The following is a 15,065-nucleotide window of genomic DNA, read 5'->3' on the forward strand; positions in this document are numbered from 1 at the left end:
AGAACCACATGATTCTCTCAATAGATGCAGAAAAAGCATTTGACAAAATACAGCATCCTTTCTTAATAAAAATTCTTAAGTAGTGATATATGGAATGAACCCCAACATCATAAAGGCCATATATGAAAGATCCACAACTAATATACCCAATTGGGAAAAAAATGAGAGCTTTTACTCAATGGTCAGGAACAAGACAGGGATGTCCACTCTCACCATTACTATTTAACATAGTACTGGAAGTCTTAGCCTCAGCAATCAGACAACAAAAAGAAATAAAAGACATCCAAACTGGGAAGGAAAAAGTCAAAATTTCACTATTCAAAGGTGACATGATACTATATGAGAAAACCTGAAAGACTCCACCAAAAAATTTGCTAGAACTAATACATGAATTCAGCAAACTCACAGGATATAAAATCAAGGTACAGAAATCTGTTGCATTTCTATACACCAATAATGAAGCATCAGAAAAAGAAATCAAGGAATCAATCCCATTTTACAATTATACCAAAAACCCTAAGATACCTAGGAATAAACCTAACCAAAGAGGTAAAAGATCTATACTCTGAAAACTATAGGACACTTATGAAAGAAAGTGAAGAGGACACAAAGAAATGGAAAAACATTCCATGCTTATAGATTGTAATAACAGATACTGTTAAAATGTCTATACCACCCAAAGCAATCTACACATTCAGTGCAATCTCTATCAAAATGCCACCAGCATTTAAAAAACAATCCTAAATTTTGCATTGAAGGACAAAAGACCCTGAATAGCCAAAGCAATCTTGACAAAGCAAAGCAAAGCTGGGGGCATCACAATTTCAGACTTCAAGCTGTGTTACAAAGCTATAGTCATCAAAACATTATGGTACTGGCACAAAAACATACATATATATATATCAATGGAACAGGATAGAAAACCCAGAAATCTTCACAATCTTGGATTAGACAGAAGTTCTTAAACTTGACACCAAAAGCATGATCCATAAAGTAAAATTGGTAAGCTGGATCTTGTGAACATGAAACTTACAAAACTTGTGTTCAGTGAAAACTTGTGTGAAGAGGATTAAAAGACAAACTATGGACTGGGAAAAAATGTTTGCAAACCACATATCTGACAAAAGAGCAGGATCTTAAATGCAAAAAGAACTCTCAAAACTCAATAAAAATGCATCCAGTGCAGTTGGGGAATGGGCAAAAGGTATGAACAGACACTTTACCTAAGAGGGCATAGATATCCAATGAGCACACATAGGATTGCCTGGGTGGCTCAGCTGGTTAAGCGTCTGACTCGTTTTCACTTAGCTCAGGTCATGATCTCACGGTTCATGAGTTTGTACCCCACATGGGTTCTGAGCTGACAGTGCAGAGCCCATGTGGGATTCTTTCTCCTTCTATCTCTCTGCCCCTCCCATGTTCATTCTCTCTCTCTCTCTCTCTCTCTCTCTCTCTCTCAAAATAAATAAACTTAAAAAACTGAGCACACATGAAGATGTTTAGCAGCATTAGCCATCAAGGAAATACAAATTAAAACCATATTGGTATATCACTACACTCCCCATCAGAATGGCTAAAATAAAAATGGTGATACCAAGTGTGGACAAGGAAACAGAGAAGCTGGATCATTCATACACTGCTGGTAAGAATGTAAAATGGTTCATCCACTGTGGAAAACAATTTGGCAGTTTCTCATAAAACTAAACATTCAATTACCATGTGACTCAACAACTGTGCTCTTGGACATTTTTCCCAGAGAAATAAAAACCTATGGTCACACAAAGACCTGTACGCAAATGTTAATGGCGTATTTGTATAAGCCAACAAACTGAAAACAACCCAGATATTTCTCATCTGGTGCCTGATTGAGCAAACTGGGTACATCCAAGCCATGGAATACTGCTCAACAGTAAAAAGGAATGAACTATGATACGTGCAACAGCGTGGATGAATCTTCAGGGGATTATGCTGAGTGAAAAAAGTAAGGTTACATGCTATATGATTCCACTTGTATATGGTTTTTGAAAGGACAAAATTATAAAAATTGAGACCAGATTAATGGTTGACAAGGGTTGAGCTGGAACAGGGGGAAGGAGGTATGTTGGTCAATGAAAGGGCAACATGGGGCAGGGAGCCTTGTGATGATGGAAATGTTCTTCTTGACTGCATCCACATCAATCCTGGCTATGATATTTCACTATAGTTTTGTAAGATGCTACCATGGGGGAAACTGAGTAAAGAGTATGCAGGATTTCTCTGTATTATTTCTTATATACCTGCATGTGATTCTACCATTACCCCAAGGTAAAAAGCTTAATTTATAAACTTGGCATTTTAGGGGTGCCTGGGTGGCTTCCTCAGTTAAGTGTCTGACTTCGGCTCAGATCATGATCTCATGGTTCATGAGTTCGAGCCCCACGTAGGGTTCTGTGCTGGCAGCTCAGACCCTGGAGCCTGCTTCAGATTCTGTGTCTCTCCCTCTCTGCCCCTCCCCTCTTCGTGCTCTATCTCTCTCTGTCTCTCAAAAATGAATAAACAGTAAAAAGGAAGAAAGAAAGAAAGAAAGCTTGGCATTTTATTAAATACTTAAAAATTTTGAGATACATTTTATAATTAATAAAGATTGCCCACCCGCTTAAATGCTGGTGATTCCAAGATTTTCTTAGACAGTGACTGCCTAATCATGATCAAAATTGTGAAATATATCATTTAGTATCTAATAATTTGATCAGCATTGTAGAAGAATAAACAGATGTGTCTCTATTAAAGTCCAGTTTTGATTATGAAGCAAACAAAAAGCTACAAAACAAAACCTCCATGAAGTGGGTAACAATTGGCCACACTTTTTCTGGACCTTGATGGAAATGCTAAGGATCTGCCTTCTGGGTTGTCAAGATGAGACTGACTTTCTTCTGACTTTTTCTCTCTCACAGGATCTCCTCTTCAGCGTGTGTGCCCTCAATGTCCTCTCCACCATCGTGTGTGCGTTGGCCACAGCCATGTGCTGCATGCAGATGGTCTCTTCTGATGTCCTGCAAATGGTGAGCGGCCCCCTTCCTTCCCAAGCACGCTCAAGATGGCTAGCCTGACCCCCTTCTCCTCCAGCCAGTTTGAAACCAACATAGAGTGGACACTTCTAGCTTCCAACCAGAAACCCCAAGGATGATAGGCCCTGAGGGTCCATGGAGGCCACCTCATGCTGCCCTCTGGAAGACAGAGAACCTGTACATTTGGTGCCACTAACATATTTATTTTAGGCATTGAATGCATGTTAACAGAGCTGCATGTTAACAGAGTCCGGCCACCCTCATGCCCCTCTAGATGGCCTCTACTGTGTCCCCTGAATAATTTTAGCGACAATCCTGTAGCCCTAGACATCCTCTGGGCCCAGCACCTCCAGAGCGAGGTGGCTTCTTCAAGCTTTAATGTTCTCTTTTAATAAAGGGAGGTTTTAGAAGATGAGTTCTTTTCAAATTGAAAAACTGCTCATCTGTGCTTTTTAGACTTCCTAATTAACCCTGAGCTCATAATCTACTGGCAGGTCACTGGCTGGCCCTCATGACCACCCTGGCCAGGGTCTTACAGTCGAAGAATTGCTGCTCCCAAGGGAGAGAGATAAGAACAGGAGCAAGGGTCATACACATATTAATACACGTTTATAAGTACATGCTTAATAAATAATGAAGGCTCTTTATTATTCAGTGTAAATGAAACACAGCCCACTGTTTGCTGTGTCACCACTAAAGTCAGTACGATAAAGAGAAACTAATGGGAAGATATTGTTCTCTAGTGCTCAGGGTAGGAATCATCTGTGTGTGCGTGCATCTGTCTGTCTCTGTGTCTCTGTCTCTTGTGTTGCTTCTGCAAGATCCATCTGCCTCCCCCTCAGTGTTTTATGCATCTCACAAAAAGAAAAGCAAGTTATTCTTGTAGTAGGCTGTTTTATTTGCTCTTTCTTATCCACCCCATGGCAATACATCAGTTCATCAAGATACAGGGCCAGAGAGCATCATTACCAAGATGTTAAAAATTCATTGGTTCTAATCATATGCAACATCCGCCTCTTTGTCCCAGTGTATATCTACACAGCTGTCACAGCCAGGGCTGACCTTTCTGAGAAGTGGCAGTTCTCCGAAAGGTATCTAATTAAGCAGTTATTCAGCAGCGATGAACTTTTGGCCCTGCTCACCGAGGCCTCATGTTGGTGATTTTCTCCGGCATGTTGTGTAAAGGAAAGGTTAAGTACCATGGGGTTCTACTCACCTCTGCATATTTTACTATTGATCTGTAAATATCACACCAATTTGACCAAACTAACAGAACCAAAGGGCTATAAATGTAAACGTTTGCATTTCCTGGTTTGAAGTGTTAGAATGAAACCCACCAACTAAACAAGCATCAGGCCTATGGAAGCTGTGATAGATATACAACTGTAACATCAAGAGCAGGGTCATTCTATCATTCTGCCACAGGGAACCTGAGCGGGCCTGGAATCCTGGGCCTGACGACAGCAAGACTGGGTCGGAGTCCCACCTCTTCTGCATATGAGGCAGGGGACTCTGGACATGTCACTGAACCCGCCAGAGCCTCAATTTCCTCAACTCAAATGAACCTAATGGTATACCTAGTGAACATTCAAGAAACATGACCTAGTCGATCCATAAATGTGGGCAGAATATTAGTTACTGGGCTATCTCAGCCATGACTGTGAATGCCATGGCCCTTGATGTACTTTGCCAACTGTAAAACACCAAAGGGAAATAAGGTGTTTTTACAATTACCACAGCCACCATCACAACCTCTGGTTGTTTCATAGCTGAGTGTTTGCGGGTAAGTTTGCTTCTTACCCCTGGCTTAGAAGTAGAAATCAGTTAAATTCCTGCAGGTGAGTCCTTTTCCCTTTGTGTCTATGGGCTATGGGACCAGACAAGGCTCAAGGGGAACAGGTGGTATATGACCATGGTGCATTGTGGAACCAGTGCGTGATCTTGGGCACATCCCTGCCTATTGGTCCCAGTTTCCTCTGCTCTATGTAAGACTGTTCATGTTCTGCTTCCTCTTGGGTCCGCTGACAGAGGAATCACATAATGCATGTGTGTGGACTTTGAAAAACCCTGGTGGCCATGTGAAGGAGGTGGGCTCTTACCACATGGGTCAGAAGCTGGGTGAAGCTGGCCACACAGGCTGCACCCGTGAGAAAGGAGAAGTGAGAAGCCCAGGGGCTCATGGGTACGCCCTGCAGGATGGAACCTGGTACTATTTATTCATGAAAATGCCTCAGGCTCTTTTTACTTTTTTAGAAAAGTCTTCTCCTTTTTCTCCAGCTCTACTCCATTGCAATTGACTTTAATTTTCTTACTTCATTTCATTAGACTGTTTAATTAAAGAAGTAATGTATGATCACTGAAACAAGTAAAACATAGAGATAGATAAAGGCATAGTTAATAATCTACCTTCTCCCATCTTATTCTCTTGAGGAAACTTTGCATTAAATCCTTCCATTTCTTTATTGACTTCTTAGTGTTTATATTAACATATATATAATCTATTTTCCTTGTTCCTCCTTCCCTTCTTCCCTCCATCCTTCCCTCTCTTCTTCCTTCCATTATTTCTTCCTTTTAGCCAAATAGGATCGTACCATTCATTATCACTCTGCAGTGTGATTTTAATAGCCTGAAACTCTCATGGACATCCCTCTAGGTTAATCTACACAGAAATGTATTCCTGTCTACATTGATCCATAATATGGATGTAACGTCAGTCAGTTGGCTATTTATCTATTCGATCCATGAATGCTTGAGTTCTTTCTTTCTTTTTTTGAGAGAGGGCATGAGTGAGCAAGGGGCAGAGAGAGGGAAAAAGAGAGAGAGGGAGAGAGAGAGAAGCAGGGCTCATGCTCACCCAAAGTGGGGATAGAACTACGAGATCATGAACTGAGCCTAAGTCAGAGGCTTAACTGACTGAGCCACCCAAGCGCCCTTTTCTTTTCAAAAAAAATTTTTTATTAATGTTTATTTATTTTTGAGAGGGAAAAAGAGAGGGACAGAGCACAAGCGGAGGAGGGGCAGAGAGAGGAAGACACAGAATCCGAAGCAGGCTACAGGCTCTGAGCTGTCAGCACAGAGTCCAATGCAGGGCTCAAACTCACGAACTGTGAGATCATGACAGGAGCTGAAGTTGGACACTTAACCGACTGAGCCACCCAGGTGCTCCATGGCACCCCTTTCTTATTTTTGATTTTGGTTTTGTTTATGTCACTGTGATCATATAGTGGTTAGTACTCTGCGTTGTGGTTTTGTTTATGCCTGTGCAGATGATGCTTCAGTAGGCACATATAGTCATAGCTCCCTTAGCCCACCTGTGCTGACCCCACTGGCCGGGTAGCTATGGTCTCCATCCCACCGATGATACACTGCCTGCTCCCCACAACACGTTTGTTCACCAGCAGCCTCTGTGGTTCACCCATGTGCCTTCTCTGCTCCCAGTAGTTTGGTCACAAGCTTTCCAAGGGACAGTTGTATCTGTCCCCAAACCAGTCTATGTCAGTGGTATTTTGATTGTTAAGTGCATGTTCTAGTGCTATATAAGCCGATGAAATATGAGTGCAAAAAAGAGAATTGTTTATTTTACAAAAAAGGATGGAGTTCTTTGGGAAGATTCAGAAAAAAAAAAGGGGTCCCTGGATATACTGCTCTCAATTTTTGGTGTGGGTGAGATAATTATAAGAGGTTGAGATACAGAATTTTAAAAATCTAGGAGGCATCTGCACACACATTGTTTCACAAGTACCTTTAAGCTCCAGCCCTGCTCCAAAAGCACAAAAATTGGAAGTGAGTTAATTCTCATAGGTGTAGTTTACACAACAAAGAAGACCACGGGGCGCTCTAGACAACAGACTGAGACTCACAGCAAGAGCCTTAACCTGGCATGGAAGGAACCCGCAGTTCCTTTCTTATTTCTGGGGATCAGCATTTTGGGATAAATAACCATTTGGGGAACTGATATAATGAATGCATGTATACATGAGATGCCTAGCGTCAGAATTTAGAAAGCTGAAGTGCTCTAATATGTTTGGAACTAGTGGCAAAAGGCGATCTGAGTATAAAATTCAGTTTATAGATATGGTTTTATGGAGAAAGCTTTTACCTCCAAAGTGTCTCTAATCTCACATTTTTAGTTTTATTTCTTGAGCATAATCTCATTTTTCCATTTTTCCATTCAGCTCTTTTCCTCCCCACGTACTTTATTGCCAGCCACTTTAGCCCAAGAGACATCATCTGCTATTGCATGCATCTCCATTAGGAACTTGCCTGTGAACTTCATCTTTTATTATTGTCATTTATGTTCTCAACACTAGTCATGTGCCCTGTAAAGCAGAACACCTCCAGAAAGTGCAGACAGAGCATCATTGCCCACAGAGCTAGCAAGGGGTGTCGCGGCCAGGGACGGTTGGGACACCACCTCCTGGGAGCCCCAGAATCGCTCAAGTTCACCAGTATCTTCACCTCTCTGGCTCACTCCACTGCTGGTTCAGCACCCCACGGAGGCTGGCCCTCTTTGGACCCACAGTGGCCTTCCTTGAGGTTTGGGTTTACCAGAAACGTCTCTAGGTAGTAGGTGCTACTTATGTAGGACTAAGGGACTAGGACCAAAGGGTGTCTGACTAATCTTAAAATCTAGTTACAGCAGACAATCCTAAAAGTGATACATACAAGCTACAAACATTTTATTTTGACTTTAAATATGCAGATGAGCATTTATCCATCAGGGTTTTGATTTGGGGCCAAGATCTTCTGTTCAATAATGGGTCTACACATTGCTGTACTGAGTTGCATTTCTTTTTTTTTTTTTCTTAATATTGATTTATTTTTGAGAGAACGTGAGTGGGGAAGGGGCAGAGAGAGGGGGACAGAGGATCCAAAGCGGGCTCTATGTTGACAGGCTGACAGCAGCAAGCCTGATGTGGGCCTCAAACTCACGAACTGCAAGATCATGACCTGAGCTAAAGTAGGACACTCAACCAAGTGAGCTGCCCAGGTGCCCCCAAGTTGCATATCCTGTATAAACTTCATAAAAATATCACTATCTGTAATTTCCAGATCCTTGAAATTGGCATGAGCCAGGCAAAATGAGATGCACGAACTCCCCTGAATATCTTCTGACTCCTCTCCCTCCCTTACAGCTAGCTGCCTTGCCAGTTCCCATTTTGGCAGTGGTTTCTGCTCAGCTGCTCTCCTTTGTCAAGTCTTTCCAAAGCGTTCAACTTGGTTCTCGTAGAACGAGCGTGTTTTCCTGCCTGCATTCATATTTCATTATGAATTACAGTAGTAACTAAAACTGGCCTTTAGCTGTTCGGGAATGCGCCCTTGTGTCCTGGGTAGGCAGGAAACACACATGGTGCACCTGGCATGGTGGCAGGACTGGAGAGCAGCAAGGTGCCTCGGGCAGGCGTCACTCCAGGGTCTGGAGCATGGAGGGAAACCCCAGCTCATCAGATCGGTTGGCCAGGAGAGGTGGATTAAGAAAACTTCTACCATAGTAATACTAGAGTATTTGTACCAAGTCTCAGGAAGGGTAGAGGAAGAGGCCTATTCCTCTGTATTTCTTAGCCCCTGAGGGAAGTCTCAAAGGTGTGTGTGACCCATTCAGGAGCCAGAATGTGGCAGGGAAACTGGGGAAGTGTGCTGTTCCCAGCCAACTAGAGAGGCAGCTGCTGGTCAGGAGCCTGGGGAGGGTGTAAAAGGAGGCTGGCAGGCTTGTCCTGGGGCCTGGAGGAGACGAGTCTGCTCAGAACTCAGAGGAGTTTGTGGAAATTCCAGCCCCTTGTCTCCAGACCCCTGCAGGCCTGTCCTGCCCTCCATTCCTTACTTCTCCCCCTCCCCCCGTGGCCAGAGATAGAGGCATAGGGACTGAAGAGCTAATATTTGTGATGTGGTCTTGTTTAAACCCCACAACACTGCCATCTGGCTCTGTGGCCTAGAAATGGTGTTTCCCAGTGTGACCCTGTCAGGCCAGGTGGGGTGAGGAAAGGAGACCGAAACTCAAAGGGGCCAGTAATATGCTTATAGTCTTGTGGGCCCTCAGTGGTCAAGCAGGATCACCTGAGGCCTGCCGACCTCTTCACCCTTCATCTCAGACAACAGACTATGCGCTGTTCTCATGGAGCCAAATTTTAGGGTCTCCGCTAAGTGGGCCTCAGGAAGCCCAGCCCTCCACCCTGGTTCCAGGGCACATGTAAGGACAGCACATGCCTAAGTTGGGATTCCCTCTCCAGAGCAGACATATGGGAAGAGACTTCCCTCCAGCAGGGTCTAAAATGCACACTCCTCTTTTGTGGATGATGAAGGCTGGGCAATAATGAAACTCCCATCAGGTGTGTGAACCCCTTGGGCTAGAGGAACACAAGGGTAGGAGTGGGGAAGGAGCAGGATAATGTAGTTCCCTTCTTCCAGACTCCCCCCCCCCAGCACCCCCTGTTGGCAGAACCCAACAGTTAGCCAGCTGGCAAGGGAGTCTGGGAAATATGCTTTGCAGAGGTCTAGCCCCAGCATCTCAGAGCAGAGTCCAGAGCAGGTGACCTTGGCCTTGGAGACAGCCCCTGCCTCATTAAACGGATACTGGTTGGGGCAGGGGGAATATGTCAAGTGTCACTTGCAGCCTCCCCTTGGGGAGGCTGAGAAACCTAGGGGAACAAGCTCAGTTTGCAATGGACTCAGTCTGAGTTGGTTCCATAAAGGTGGAACCAACACACTACTGGAAAGGCAACGTAGAGTTTAGAGCAGAAGTGGTTAAACCTGTTGTTTAACCTTTAAAAAGCCTCGGGTGTATGGCAGCATTTAAACCTCCTAATAGGGTCATCTGGGGTGCCTTGCCTCTCATTGAAAATGCTCCTTGTCCTCTTTCCTAGGGGGATTGTACCTTCAGAAGGAAAGCATTTTGGCTTTTGCATTTCCTGCTTCATTGTTTTATTGATTTTTCTAATTTCTGATACACACCAAATCAGAGTATGTCTCAATTAGACCTCAAGAACATTTGGCCTTATCCTAACTGCTCAGCTTTGTGCTATAAGCATCGGGGCTGACAGCTGTCCAAGGTGGAGGATGACAGACACACATTCGACCTGCTCATAGCCAATGACTCATCTGTATTTCAGACAGTTAAAGCCACGGCTCAGACCCCTTGGAAAGGCAAGGAACGTGCTCTGTGTGTTAAGAAAACCCACACGAGACAATTTCAGTCTGTGATGTTGCATGTGTAGACATGGTCACTATTCTTTCGCTGTTAGTCTGGAGCAGGCTAGTTTCATGGAATTTGACCATATTCAAAATTGTGACCTGACCCACACTTGGGCAAAAATGTCCTATCATCCCAGCCTTTTTTTCAAGTCCAGACCACCCTACCCACGGCTACCAGAAGGCACTTCCTACCACACAGCTTTAATAGCACTGTTCCCTAGCTCTAGCACCATCACTGGCTCCCCAGTGCCCCAAGAATTAAGAATTAATTTCTAGAGCCTTATATAAATTTGCTTTTCTTAAACACATCTTTCACTAGCTCACCTGTTACCTTCTTGCAGGCCCACCTGTTGACATCCTACCAATCTGCAGACCCATTCAAATGTCATCTTCATTAACCCTTTGTAGACTCCAGGTCTCCACACAGTGCTTGGAGAGCACACTGACTAGTAGAACTGTCCTTGCTTGGCCGTGTACACTTGACTGTCTCACGTGTCTCTCACCCCCCATGCAGTGGGAGGTCCCAGAGCCTAGCATTCACATAACACAGAGTCTTGTTGGCCCACAGGAGCTCACAGTGAGGTGTTGACTGGCACTGCAGCAATGGCCCAGGCATCTCCATGCCACAGGTAACCTCTTGGGAGCAGTGACCAGAGGGTGGGAAGTTATTGGCCATTGCTTCCCAGGGGAATAAATGGAAAGCTAGGCAGAGGCAGAGTTCTTTTTGCTTAAGAGATTTTACCTCAGTTTGCTCAAGCAGCATCTCAGTTTTAAGGTTGCCTCACAGAATGTTCTGGAGCTCATCAAGGATTATTTTCCCTCAAAGCAATGTTTTTACAAAGTTTATGAATTCCCTAGGACTGCAAAACACTCATCGATACTCTGTGTCCAAAGGGATCCATAATGAAATATTTGAGAAATGTTCCACTAATGATTTGGGGGTGCCTGTGTGGCTCAGTCAGTTAAGTGTCCAACTCTTGGTTTTGGCTCAGGTCATGATCTCACAGTTTCATGAGTTCAAGCCCCATGTCAGGCTGTGCACTGATGGCACAGAGCATGCTTGGGATTCTCTCTCTCTCCCTCTTTTTCTGGCCCTCCCTGCACTTGCACTGTCTCTGTCTCTCTCAAAATAAATAAATAAACTTTAAAAGTGGGGGGGGGGGAGGGCGCACTGGTGCAGACCTTCTCAGGGCCTTTAACACTGTAATATACATTATAGGGCTCCAAGAAGGGAGTACAATATGTGGCATTTCCCAGTACTTGTTTTTTGTTTTTTGTTTTTTGTTTTTTGTTTTTTGTTTTTTGTTTTTTTTGCTGCAGGAATTTGGGAGGGGGTGGAGAAGAACATCTTGAGAGTTTGGTGTTTTCTCATGAATGAACTTCGGGAAGTACTGTCTTAAATCGTGGACCTTAGGCACCATTTTTGACTACAGGTTTTAGTTAGTATAATCTGAAGAGAAAGAGTTAGTGGTGGGGATAGAATTAAAGACTTCCTAGATTGGAGGTGCCAGGGTGGCTCAGTCAGTTAAGTGTCTGATTCTTAATTTTAGCTCAGGCCATAATCTCAGTGTGTAGGTTTGAGCCCCGTGTCAGTCTCTGCACTGAAAACACAGAGCCTGCTTGGGATTCTCTCTCTTCCTCTCTCTTAAAATAAATAAACAAACATATGTAAGAGAAAAACAAAAAACAAAATAAAACAAAAAGACTTCCCTGGGGGCATCTGGGTGGCTCAGTTGGTTGAGCATCTGACTTCAGCTGAGGTCATAGTCTTGAGGTTCCTGGGTTCCAGCCCTGCATTGGGCTTTGTGCTGACAACTCAGAGCCTAGAGACTGCTTCGGATTCTGTGTCTCCCTCTCTTTCTGCCCCTCCCCTGCTCACATTCTCTTTCTCTCTCTCTCTCTCTCTCTCTCAAAAATAAATAAACGTTAAAAAAAAAAAAAGACTTCCCAGACTGTGTTTTTCCTTAGAACAGAGGCATTCTGCATAGCAGTGTAAGAAACAAAGCCTAATGAAGCTTTGGAGGCGAGGCGTTCCTCACGGAGCCATCATTTTAAAGTGTGTGTTTCGCCGTCACAGCCCGACGGTTTAAATTACATAAGTTCCAAACGGATCATTAAAGCTTATGTGTAATTAGCTTAATTAGACACAAGCCACACAAGATGTCCCAAATAACTGTGAATCTCTCTGTTTTCCAGTTCCTTCCACAAAGGGCGCATTCCTCCAGCCCTGCCTGCGTGACCCCCCATGGCACCGTTCTCCACCAGACCCTGGACTTCGATGAGTTCATCCCCCCTCTCCCACCTCCACCTTATTACCCTCCAGAGTACACCTGTACTCCCACAGCCGAGGCCCACAGGTGGGTCTTTCCGGAGATGGTGGTGGTGACTTGTATTGACACCAGGAAGATAGGAGGCAGTCTGGGAGGTGGGACTGGCAGGAGCCACGCTCATTTTCAGTGGGGCAGTTGAGCCAAGGAGAGCAACCATACGAAAGCATTAGAGGGCAGAGCGCGAGCAGGCAAAGAGCTCGAACCCTGGCTTAGATAGAACATGTCTACTGGGTATCGCTGCCGTGCAACAAAAGAGAACCTAGCCCGACGTGAGCGGCTCTATTATGTTCTCATGAAACGCAAAACTGCTATTGAGTAGTGACCATTAACATAACATGTAAAATGTAATTAAAGATTTAATCGGCTCTGTGATTATTTTCATTTTAATGGACAGGGCCATAGAGTTTATTGAAAATGTCGATATCTTTCCAGAAAAAAAAAAAAAAGAAAGAAAGAAAACACAAGAGTTAAAACTGCCTAGCAAATTAGACTTTTATTTCACAAGCACGATGAGTAATTGACCAGAGGAAACCCTGACAAGTGACGTGCTGATTGCCTTGAGAGAAATGTCAGCCATCCAGGCTCCTTCCCCCAGGAGTGACAGTGCAATGGTTCTGTCTTTTCAGGGGCCTCCACTTGGACTTTGCTCCCTCTCCATTCAGCACTTTGTATGATGTTGCCATCAACAGCCCCGGCCTGCTGTACCCCGCCGAGCTCCCCCCACCCTATGAGGCCGTGGTGGGCCCGACTGCCACCAGCCAGGTGAGGCCCAGGCCCCAGACAAGCCAGTTTCCTGTACTAAGGCCTGCTCCTTGCATTTGGTTTTCTAATGTTCTATTTATTTTTAAGAGGGCACAAGTCGAGGAGGGGCAGAGAGAGGGGGATAGAGGATCTGAAGCGGGTTCTGGCACTGACAGCAGCGGGCCCGATGTGGGGCTCAAACTCATGAACCACAAGCCGAGGTCAGACACTCAACTGACCGAGCCACCCAGGTGCCCCTGCTTCTTGCATTTGTATTTCTCTCTAAGCCTTAGAACAAACCTGTGGTCTTATCAACACTCATGAAGAGCAGGCAGCAGCCTCAGGGACTAGAAACTGCAGAGGCCCCACCCCAAGCCTGGAGATGCCACCCCAATATTTATGTATTCCCCCTGGGCTCTTGTCAGATGCATGCGAGCTAGTGTGTCTGGGGACACAGTGCTGAAGGAGCTGGTACAGATTCAAACGCATGAGCAGGGACAGAGCTCAGGCCGTGAACCGAGAACCCAGGGGACTCTGGCCTGTTCCAGCTGCATGCCTCTGTCACTGTCTCCTGGGAGGTGAGAAAGCAGTGCTGGATCCCTGGTCCTGTCTGAGGCCTGGCAGCTACAGGCCAGGGAAGTGCCAGAGCCGCAGGTAGGAGCAGCTGGCTTTCTCTGAACTGGGCAAGCCAGGTGTTCCCACAACCTCCCGGTGTCTGACCCACAACAGGCACACACTGGGGATGTGTTGGTGGAGCCTCAGTTTCTTCATCTGTAAAATGGGGATCATAACAGTACCAAGCACATGGGGTGGAACGGGATGTTTGTAATGGACCCAGCACAGTGTTTGACATAGAGTGGGCTCTGACTTGCAAAAGCCAGTTGCCCTTTTCAATGGCATCATCCTCATCATGGTTATCATCACATGTGTCGCTCCTGAATATCCAAGGCCCCTAGCCAGGGAGGAGAGATGTGAACACTCAGAAGGTCACACAGCACCCGTGTGTGGGACAGGCTGTGGGGAGGCCGCAGGTTTAGGGGTGCACATGGGGAGCACAGCAGTCCAGCAGAGAACGGGCACATGCAGGGGAGCTGAGAAATCCTGCCAAGAATGGGGGCTGCAGCCTGTTCTGGGCCCCGAGCCCCAGGCAGAGGAGAGTGGGCAAAACCATGACCAGGAGCAACCACAGGGCACCAAGACACAGTCCTGGGCCCGTCCAGATGCACGCACCTTTGGGCTTCTCCCCTGGCATCCCAAGTCACCTGCCAGGAAGTGGTGCCAGCCTCAGACCTGGCCCAGACCTTCTGTGTCCTCACAGCCCCTTTGAGATCTGGAGCCCACATGGTAAGAAGGCCAGGAGGCAGTGCCTGTTCTCTTCTGGGCCACCCCCTGGAGAGCTTCTGGCCCTCAGGGACCTCTGGGGGTGCAAACCTAAAATGGCTGTTCAGACTCAGCCTCCACAAGCTTCCGGAGATAATTGCACCCACAGGGGAGACCACATTCTGCAGGCTGGGTGTTGTGGGACAGAAAGGGAAGGTAAGACCTGTCCACCTCTGTGCCCAGTGGGACCTTGGCTACATGGTTTTTGCAAGAAGGATTCTCCGCGAGGGTCACTTGCGCGGGTCTGCTCAGCCCATCCCCAGCCCACCCTTGCAGAGGTGACAGCCTGGCCAGCTGAGCCTCTGAGTCTCCCGTCTCTGCCTACTCTCGCCCTGAAATGTCCTGGCCCAGCTCACCAGGCTGCAGACAGCAAACAGGG

The 15,065-nt window shown here is 45.8% G+C and overlaps 1 protein-coding gene across 2 annotated transcripts in view; it reads left to right on the forward strand.

Annotated features, from left to right (window-relative positions):
* FAM189A1 (family with sequence similarity 189 member A1) overlaps positions 1–15,065 on the forward strand; it is a 451,690-nt gene that overhangs the window by 417,893 nt on the left and 18,732 nt on the right. For both annotated transcript variants that reach the window (XM_023255006.2, XM_045058915.1), the window contains 3 exons: positions 2,934–3,041; positions 12,432–12,592; positions 13,192–13,327. In XM_023255006.2, the coding sequence (XP_023110774.1) occupies positions 2,934–3,041; positions 12,432–12,592; positions 13,192–13,327 (405 nt within the window). The remainder of the gene's footprint in view (positions 1–2,933; positions 3,042–12,431; positions 12,593–13,191; positions 13,328–15,065) is intronic.

The sequence above is a fragment of the Felis catus genome, chromosome B3 (genome assembly GCF_018350175.1).
Source record: "Felis catus isolate Fca126 chromosome B3, F.catus_Fca126_mat1.0, whole genome shotgun sequence".
Lineage (NCBI taxonomy): Eukaryota > Metazoa > Chordata > Mammalia > Carnivora > Felidae > Felis > Felis catus.